General features: G+C 34.6%; 1 protein-coding gene across 1 annotated transcript; it reads right to left on the bottom strand.

Annotated features, from left to right (window-relative positions):
* Positions 1–4,334: 4,334 nt before the first annotated feature.
* LOC125777773 (uncharacterized) lies at positions 4,335–9,193 on the bottom strand. The gene is made up of 3 exons (XM_049453326.1): positions 7,508–9,193; positions 7,337–7,439; positions 4,335–4,524 (listed from the first exon to the last, which is right to left on the bottom strand). Exons 1-3 carry the CDS (start codon positions 7,748–7,750, stop codon positions 4,499–4,501), a joined length of 372 nt encoding a protein of 123 aa, XP_049309283.1. The 5' UTR covers positions 7,751–9,193; the 3' UTR covers positions 4,335–4,498.
* Between the last annotated feature and the right edge of the window lie 1,258 nt (positions 9,194–10,451).

Raw genomic sequence — 10,451 nt, 5'->3', positions numbered from 1 at the left:
AAACATCCTAAACAAATTTTAAGAAAGTATAGCGGTAAAGCCACGAGTGTACCAATATGTATTTCCATATGTGCAAGAAATATGCAGAAGAATTAGCACTACGAGTAGGGTACCGGAAACGCTCGTGTGATAAGCTCGTTTCATGTTATTCAACTAATTGGATTGATTGTAGTCATTGTAGACGTAATAAATTTATATTTAATTGTAATCAAGTAAAAAAACAAGAAAAAACGTTAACTTCGGCTGCACCGAAGCTAATATACCCTTCACAGGTGCATTTCTTTGAGTAAGTATGAATTTATATGGAAGCTATATGCTATAGTAATCCGATCTGAACAGATTATATTATTACCATAAGCAGTAATCCATGTCAAATTTCGTGAACATACCACATCAAATATGAAACTTCTGAACAATTTCTTCTGACACTGCATTGTTGCCTTAGGAAATAATCTATACCAAATTTTATGAATATATCGTGTCAAATCCAAAAGTTTTTCATACAAGAATTTTTTTCCGATCGTTCAGTTCGTATTGTAGCTATATGCTAAAGTAAGCCGATCTGAACAATTTTTTCGGAGATTACATTGTTACCCTAGGAATTAACCTGTGCCAACTTTTGTGAAGATACATTGTCAAATGTGAAAGCTTTCAATACAAGAACTTGATTCCGATCGTTCAGTTTGTATAGCAGCTATATGTTGTAGTGGTCCGATATCGGCAGTTCCGACAAATGAGCAGCTTCTTGAAGAGAAAATGATGTATGCAAATTTTCAAACCGATATCTTAAAAACTGAGGGACTAGTTCGTATATATGTATACAGACAGACGGACGGACGGAAGGTCTGATGAACCGCGCGATACTGCTGGTCGAAACGATGACATCATCCGAAACTCTTTGATTTACTCAAATTTTTTCTCATTCCCTCATAAACAGGGAAAGGTTTATGAAAATTAAGGAATTTGGAGCAGCTGTTCTCAAAGAAGAAGGGAAGTCAGAAATATGTACCTGCTTAAAGTAGCTAACAAAATCAGTGCGAAACGAAATTTGAAGGAACGACACAAATCGTTTTTTGGAATACGTGCAAATAAAGTTTGTTTTTGCCGTTCTTTGCAGGAATAGTGAATCATGATATCATGTGATCATGTGAGTTATATTATGTCTTAGGTTATGTAGTATTTTATTTAAAACATATTTTTGTAAAATTGTGAGAGTTTTGAAAAATTTTAGTTATTTATCTACATATGTACGTACGGATCCAGTATTGATTTATAATATGAATACACATATTTAGGTTTGTACAAAATGGCCAAAAGTTACTTTTAAAATAACCAAGCAGTTTTTATTTCGACTGTTATAAAAAATGTGAGTTTTGACAACTCTCTCTCGAATCAAAGAGTTTCGTATCATTTTATCCTCATCCGGTCCAACGCAAAGTATGAGTCTACAGTTGAGAGCGCTTAATAACTGCAGCCAGGAATAAAGGGATGTTTAACTTATTCCAGTCCAGAGAGCGCCTCAAAATAAGCGTTTTTTATAACATTTCCCATTGTAGCCAGATCAGAAAAAAAAGATATTTTTTGGGCATTTTAAATAAAATACCCAATTCGCATTTTCCACACCACCTATGAGGTATGCAAAAGGGCGCGTTACCGAAGTTATTTTTGGGTGCTCGGTTCCCCAGTAGGCCTATATCACCCATTAAAAAATTATTTACATAAAAAAACTAAAAAAACAAAACAATAACAATTCATATATAATAGTATAAAAAAATAACAAAAACAATACCACTTCATATCACATATAATAATATAATACTTAAAACTATAAAAATAAACATACATATATACAAATGCCAATATTTAAACCCCAAATTCTAATTTGTTATTAAAAACTTTCTATTAAACGTTCTAACTTTAGAGCCTCTTAATACGAATCTGCTTAAAAAATCTTACTTTGGTATAAAATATTTAGCTCTTTGCAACCACTAAAAAAGGAAGATAAAATCTACAAATGTGAAACACACAAAATTTTATTCTTAAAATTGGGTAAAGATAAATCTCTATTTAAAAATTTCGTCACAAAATAAATTCTAATTCTAATAAATAGAGCAATAACTACCTTTGGGTCACAGTCTTCACAACACAAGAAGGGCCTAATATCTTTTAATTTAGCAAAAAGAATTTCTCCTAATCCTATTTTATGACAATTTCTGTCAAATTCTTCGACAAATTTTGTTTCTAAATTATTAATAAATGCAACAAATTCTTGAGGCAGCTTCACTAAGTTGCATTTATCGATCTGGTTTTGATGTATGAAGATGAATTCATCAGAAGGAATTTCATCTCCTAAATAAGGTAATGGCAGGAGGCATGTGTGCATTTTAAAAATTTTCAAATAAAGGTAGCCGCAAAAATAACTAAAAGCATTTTCCTTTAAAAAGTTAATTTCTAAACTACTATCTAAAGTAATGGATCTAACAATGGAGTGTTCGGGCCGTGGTAAACCCTGGAAATCCTGCCAAGAAAGGTCACTTAAAACGGAATCATTGCACACATTAAGAAGAACATTATGGCTATGTTCTGAAATAACACCCCATGACTTCCTAAATAAACTAGAGAACATGAGGGTGTTACTCTAGTACCTCCCCTACTTCTAATCTGACCAAAAAAATGCTCTAAGCTGTCCTGACATAGTCGTCTTGTCTTCAGGTAAGGAAATCCTGAGTGTGACAGCAATCGCCACAATCGTCTTAAACTATTAATATTAATTAACTACCCCTTTATAAAATTGAAATTATTTGTTGTGTCGTTTCCTAACTCATCTACGACCCGAATTGTTTTCAAAACTTTTTCTGCCTCATCTAAAAACTGGTTTTGCTCTGGGGAACTTATAAAAACTTTTTTAGTGGGTACAATGGCCTCAGTGAAACTACTATTGAAGATATCGAATAATTTATTGAAAAAAGAAACGAAATCCGCGGTATTAATGAAGCTCATACTATTTGAGCTTAAGGCTCCCGAGCTGTAAAGAGAAAGCATACCTGAAGCGACCGTATTACTTAAAACTTGAGACGCGAATTTAACTTTCATTTTTTGAAAGGTATTGGGGTAAATATGAGCATCGGTTAATTTATGCGCACACCGATAACTCGACTTAGAGTCCTGTTTATAAAAATGGACTATGTCAGACCAACATACGCGACTATTTTTAAAATCTACTTTATTTTTCATATTTTGTAAGCAGTTTCGACTACATTTTAATAAATGGGGGCTATCGTAAAAAAAACATATTTCCTTACCATTAACGTTGAAAAAAGGCCGTGACATTGAAACACCTAACAAATTAGCTAAATTTTGAAAATTGGTACCCTGGTCACAAACAAAATGGCAAGGAACTAGCCCTATATTTTGAAGTTGGGTAATGGCTTCAAGAATATATTTCTTGAGGACATCCCCTTTACATGAGCCTTTAATAAAAAAATAAGCTAACGGGTGGGACCAAGGTTCTCCACCTATACCTTGCACCATTATGGTCATTGCAGTTGTGGCTATTCTAGATGTGCGATTTTCATCGCCATAATCTTCAAGACCTATCACCCTATCAAATTTCCTATCATACTGCAAATGACATTTCAGTGACATTTCATCACAAGAAACTGATATGAACTTTTGTTCGAAAGAAAATCCCTTACTCCTAATTTGTAAAGACTTTATGCTGCTTTGGGTGCAACCTGGGAAACGAGGCCAATCTGCGACAAAATTATGTAACGTAATTTCCGAGGGAAAACTAAGTTGGTGCTTTAGGTAGCGGTAAGCGATTGGTGACAAAAAAAATACACCCAAAGCTAAAGTTTTAAGAAAAGTGTCATATCGCCGACCGTGACTTTGGCGATTACTATTTAAAAAACTACTCCTAATACAAGCACCTAACTGAGGAGGAACTTTGCTGCAAACTATCTCAAGAGGATCTGACTCTTCCCTAAATGAACTACTTCTTAACATTTCCCTACATCTTTCTAATTCAGTTGCCATTTGGACCAACTGAGCTTTTAAACTCCTATTCTCCTGTTCTTTTTCGTCTAATTTTATTTTTAAAATTCTATTTTCTTCTCTCAATTTTTTTTTCTATCTGTCCCTGCTGTCAGACCCCTACCTGTTTGCGCGGCCTTTTCACTACTCTTTAGTAGTTCCTCCTCAAGAAGAGGCAGAGGCTCTAAAATATTTTCCCGGTCTTCCCTTTCTAAAAGTGGAAGCAGCTGCCTCGATGCACCGGTTGCATTTGAGGCAGTTCCTTCCATTTGGGGAAAAAAATCTTCAACGCCTACTTCAATTATATTTTCAGAATTTGGGGCGTTAAATATTGGCTCATTAATTAAATTTATGTCCGGAACGGCTCTCGGACGCAATTTTTTCGCGTTACGCATTTCATTCGAAAAATGCCGCTCGCACGCAAAAATGTGTTTAGGTGTTTTTTCGCTCAGATCTTCAAAAACACCTAAACGTTTGAGCCAACATTTACGCCTATTAAAAGAAACAAAATAAAATACAAAAAGGTAAAAATTTAATTATAAAATATGTATAATAATAATTATAATAATAGTGCAAAAAGTGTATATTTAATGAATATTTAAAGTACGACTTTTTTATAACTATCATAAATATTCAATTATAAATGCCGCTCGCACGCAAATATGGGTTTAGGTGTTTTTTCACTCAGATCTTCAAAAACACCTAAACGTTTGAGGCAACATTTACGCCTATTAAAAGAATCAAAATAAAATACAACAAGTAAGGAAGGGCTAAGTTCGGGTGTCACCGAACATTTTATACTCTCGCATGATAAAGTGACAATCGACATTTCATTATCCGTCATTTACATAATTTTTTTTTTCTTGTAAAATTAATTAGTATTAAATTCAGAGAGCTTTACCGATATTTTCGGTGAAAAATTAGGTTAGGTTAGGCACTGAGTTCTTCGAGTTCGATATAAGGGACCTTGAAAAGTTATAGTCCGATCACTACAATTTTTCCACAAGGGATACCTCAGCTCAAATACCGTATTTGTGTAAAGTTTTATTCCGCTATCATCATTTGTTCCTAATGTGTATATTATAAAGAGAAGGCATCAGATGGAGTTCAAAATAGCGTTATATTGGAAGAAGTTTCGGTTGTGAACCGATTTCACCCATATTTCGTACATCAGGGTTTAAAAAAAAATATTATATACCAAATTTCATTGAAATCGGTCGAGTAGTTCCTGAGATATGGTTTTTGGTCCATAAGTGACGACGCCACGCCCATTTTCAATTTTTAAAAAAAGCCGGGGTGCAACTTCCTTCTGCCATTTCTTCCGTAAAATTTTGTGTTTCTGACGTTTTTGTTAGTCGGTTGACGCACTTTTAGTGATTTTCAACATAACCTTTGTATGGGAGGTGGGCGTGGTTATTATCCATTTTTGAACTGTATATGGAAATACCAGAAAGAAACGACTCTATAGAGTTTGGTTGACATAGCTATAGTAGTTTCCGCGATATGTACAAAAAACTTAGTAGGGGGCGGGGCACGCCCACTTTTCCAAAAAAATTACGTCGAAATATGCCCCTCCCTAATGTGATCCTTTGTGCCAAATTTCACTTTAATATCTTTATTTATGGCTTAGTTATGACACATTATATGTTTTCGGTTTCCGTCAATTTGTGGGCGTAGCAGTAGGCCGATTTTGCCCATCTTCGAACTTGACCTTCTTATGGAGCCAAGAAATACGTGTACTAAGTTTCATGATGATATCTCAATTTTTACTCAAGTTACAGCTTGCACGGACGGACGGACAGACAGACATCCGGATTTCAACTCTACTCGTCATCTTGATCACTTTGGTATATATAACCCTATATCTGACTCTTTTAGTTTTAGGACTTACAAACAACCGTTATGTGAACAACACTGTAATACTCTCTTTAGCAACTTTGTTGCGCGAGTATAAAAAGGTAAAAATTTAATTATAAAATATTTATAATAATAATAATAATAGTGCAAAAAGTGTATTTTTAATGAATATTTAAAGTACGACTATTTTATAACTATCATAAATATTCAATTATAAATCGTTAGTTTAAAATAATTTATTTAATTAATTAACGGCAATGGCAATAAATTGACAGTTACGCTCTGAACAAGTAGAGCGCGACAGACTGCAAGCGACATTTGTCAAATATTAAAATACACATGTTCTTAAAGACACAGTTATTGAGACAGCTACGTGACTACATAACTGTGTCCATAAGAACGTGTGTATTTTAATATTTGACAGATGTCGCTTGCAGTCTGTCGCGCTCTACTTGTTCAGCACATCACATTTAAAAACACACGGAAAGTCAATTTCATTATGAAAAATTACTATTTTCATTGCACAATCGAAACACTGATTTCATCGAAATTTTTCACAAATTCACAAACACTATTTGCACTACTTAATGTTTTTCAGAGAGGGAAGCCAGACGCATTTGCAGACAGAAGAAGAAGGAGGCCGAAATGCGTGAGTACGAACAGCTGGATAAGCTGGCCGACAGGGGTAATGCTCGAAAATTCTACGAAAAGATGCGGCGGCTTACAGAAGGTTTCAAGACCGGAGCATACTCCTGTAGAAACCCCCAAGGTGATCTAGTTACCGAGGCCCAGAGCATACTTAAATTATGGAGGGAACACTTCTCCAACCTGCTGAATGGCAGTGATAGCACAACACCGGGAGAAGGCGAACCCGATTCCCCAATCGATGACGATGGAGCAGACGTTCCATTGCCCGATCATGAAGAAGTTCGAATAGCAATTGCCCGCCTGAAAAACAACAAAGCGGCAGGGGCCGATGGATTGCCGGCCGAGCTATTCAAACACAGCGGCGAAGAACTGATAAGGAGCATGCGACTTTTTTATAACTATCATAAATATTCAATTGTTTACTTTAAAATAATTTATTTAACTAATTAACGGCAATGGCAATAAATTGACAGTTACGCTCTGAACAAATAGAGCGCGACAGACTGCAAGCGACATTTGTCAAATATTAAAATACACATGTTCTTAAGGACACAGTTAGCTACCTCAATAACTGTGTCTGTGCACGACTACATAACTGTGTCCATAAGAACGTGTGTATTTTAATATTTGACAAATGTCGCTTGCAGTCTGTCGCACTCTACTTGTTCAGCACATCACATTTGAAAAGACACGGAAATTTAATTTCATTATCCAAAATTACTCATTGAACAATCGAAACACTGATTTTATCGAAATTTTTTACAAACACTTTTTGCAATATTTAATGTTTTTCACTCACCGTTCGAGATCCGTTCCACTGTTTGGAAAGCTAAATGTTCTTCCTCCCTCGTTGCAGCCAACAATGCATTTTCTCCAACTGCTGGTTGTCTTCGGCATTTTATCTGTAAAATAAAATAAAAAAGTATTAAATAAATGCAAATTTATTTAATAAAAATTAAAATATACTCACATCTTTCAATCTGCGTGCTGTTTCGCCTTCGGTATTCTTCGAACTAATGGCCGTTACAAATGGAGACAAAATAATGAAAAATCTCTCCATTCGAACAATAATTGGCGGGATTTTAATCTGGTCGTCCCTCTTTTCCAATTGATAAACGTCAAAACCACCTAAACTTTGACAGTTGATCGAGTTTAGGTGGTTTTGACGTTTAGCAATTGCTCTCTCACTTCCAGTGAGAGAGAAGTTAAACATCTCTTTATCTCTGACTGCAGCGCTCAGTGTGTCTAATTTCCAATATTTAGTATATTGGTAAATAGTTGTAGTGGCGCTATATTAACATAAAGTTTCCTGCTGCTTACATAAAATCGTGTTTACATGTGAAGTTAACATTTTCAAAAACAATAATAAGGATTTCTCTAAGCTTCACTAATTTTATGTACATACTTATTTTAACTTGTATAATTGCAATGAAGCAATGCATACTGAAATATGTGAAAATGGTTCTTTCATTGTGCTGTTCGTGGGGATGGTAGTAAACTCGAATCCGATTCTACTTAAGTAACGAGTTTACGCGTAAAATAATCGATTTTTGAGACTCGACCTTTATTTTTAGAAGTTAATCAAGAATCGAGTTGGGACATTCGATTTAACCTCGTGATCAAAAGACACCCAACTATAAATTTATTGATTTTTTCTATTAAATTTCATTTCTTGTCAATATATACTTATGTATTTATTAAAACGGCACCTAGCGCCTGGTGAATTTAAAAGGAGAAAAAAAGGGAAGACAAAGAAATTTTTGATCTGATTGACTCTGACTTTAGAAAACCCTTTGACATTATCAACGTCTTCTCTAGAATAATTCCAGGTTTTTTTTAATAGACTACTCAGCGTGTCCAAATGTGACTTTTGATGCGTCAGTTTGGAGATATGATTTTTTTTCATTGTTTGTGTATTTCCAGATATACGACTTCCGATGGTTAGGAGTTCGTGAGCAGCTTAATTGTTGGATGATACATATACGTATGTATGTACATACAGTGGCTCAAACGTATAATTGGACACTAAGTATAAGATTATTCAAATGCCGATATTTCTCTTCAATGAGAAAATTTCCAAAAAGTTTTGATGCAGAATTGTAGATTATGAAAAGACCTTTTAAAAATGTATAATACTTATGATCTTTTATTAAACAACTTTTTTCTAATTACAAAAGAAACCAAAATCAACAAAATTCTTGTCAAACGTATAATTGGACGAATAGTGTAGATGCCGAGTTATTCTTGGAAACGGTTTTTTGGGACCGTTATTTTTTCTGCTGAGTGAGTTCATGTTAATTCCAAGGCAAATGAAAAATCAGTATGCAAGTGTAGTGTTCAAAGTGCAGATAAATATTGAAATGGATCAACGAAAAAAGCAAACGACTTTAGAAACGCGGCATTTAATTATAAAATTATATGGAGAGGGTAAATCCGTGCGTAAAATCGCCGAAATTGTTGACCGATGTCCGTCCACAGTTCATGCTATCATTCAACGGTATGTTAAAAATTTTCAGGTAGAAAATAAAAGTCGTATTGGTCAAGGAAAGAAATTAAATGACCATGATGAGCGTTGGATTTTGAGAGAAATAAAAACAAAACCATTTACTACGGCGAACGAATTAAAAAATATGGTCAACAAGAATTTAGAAAAGGAGGTTTGTGCCGAGACCATTCGTAACGTGTTAAGGAAGAATAATTTCAATGGGCGAATAGCCAGAAAAAAACCCTATATTAGTAAAAAGAATAAAATTTCACGGGTAAAATTTTGTAAGGAGTATTTGTTGAAAGACTCTCACTTTTGGAACAAGGTAATTTTGCAAAAACTTGTTAAACTTCATTATTTTTTATCTTATCACTTATTTTATAGGTATTGTTTACTGATGAGAGTAAATTTAACCTACATGGATCAGATGGAAAGAAGTACGTTTGGCGTAAGCCAAATACTGAGTTTTTGCCTAATAACACTCGGGCTACGGTTAAGCATGGGGGAGGTTCGGTAATGGTGTGGGGATGTGTTTCTAGTGCAGGAGTAGGGAACATTCATTTTATAGAGGGTAAAATGAATCGATTCCAGTATTTGGACATTTTGAAACAAAATGTGAAGCAAAGTGCGGATAAATTGAAGATATTGGACAAATTTGCTTTCTATCAGGACAACGATCCAAAGCATACTTCACACGTAGCGAAAATGTGGCTCATTCATAATTGTCCAACACTGTTACAAACACCTGCACAGTCGCCAGATCTTAACATTATTGAGCATGTTTGGGAAGAACTTGCCCGTAAGCTCTATCAATCCACTTTCAACACAATAGAGCAGTTGAAGCAGGGAATCCAACGTGAGTGGAACAACATAACTCCAGAATTTTGCTCCAATCTCGTGCAGTCTATGCCCCGACGTTTAGAAGCAGTAATAAAAGCAAAAGGTTTCGCTTCCAAATATTAAAACTTTTATGTTATATATGAATGTCCAATTATACGTTTGACAAGAATTTTGTTGATTTTGGTTTCTTTTGTAATTAGAAAAAAGTTTTTTAATAAAAGATCATAAGTATTATACATTTTTAAAAGGTCTTTTCAAAATCTACAATACTGCATCAAAACTTTTTGGAAATTTTCTCATTGAAGAGAAATATCGGCATTTGAATAATCTTATACTTAGTGTCCAATTATACGTTTGAGCCACTGTATATATGAAAATTCTTGAAAACATTTCGCAGATTTGCTCTTTGAATTCTGGCGGTGGTGTTATGGCTTGTGTATCGCTAGACACTAAACTATGGCCTATTAATGGAAAAGGTGTAACAATTGATGACGACGATAATGACCGTTGGAAACAAGAGTACTCATTTCCCGGAACTAATATTCTTTCCTGTTTTGTTGTGCCTGCAGCCTTACTGACGTCGAAGAAA

Source organism: Bactrocera dorsalis, chromosome 3, assembly GCF_023373825.1.
Source record: "Bactrocera dorsalis isolate Fly_Bdor chromosome 3, ASM2337382v1, whole genome shotgun sequence".
Classification (NCBI taxonomy): domain Eukaryota; kingdom Metazoa; phylum Arthropoda; class Insecta; order Diptera; family Tephritidae; genus Bactrocera; species Bactrocera dorsalis.
The sequence above is the reverse complement of the archived record's forward strand: the minus strand, read 5'-3'. Positions and strand labels throughout refer to the sequence as shown.

Coding starts and splice junctions, on each gene's coding strand:
- LOC125777773 (XM_049453326.1), bottom strand. CDS start 7,750: ATGTTTAACTTCTCTCTCACTGGAAGTGAGAGAGCAATTGCTAAACGT. Junction 7,440..7,507: donor CAGCACGCAGATTGAAAGAT/GTGAGTATATTT, acceptor TTTATTTTACAG/ATAAAATGCCGAAGACAACC. Junction 4,525..7,336: donor AGTGGAACGGATCTCGAACG/GTGAGTGAAAAA, acceptor TTCTTTTAATAG/GCGTAAATGTTGGCTCAAAC.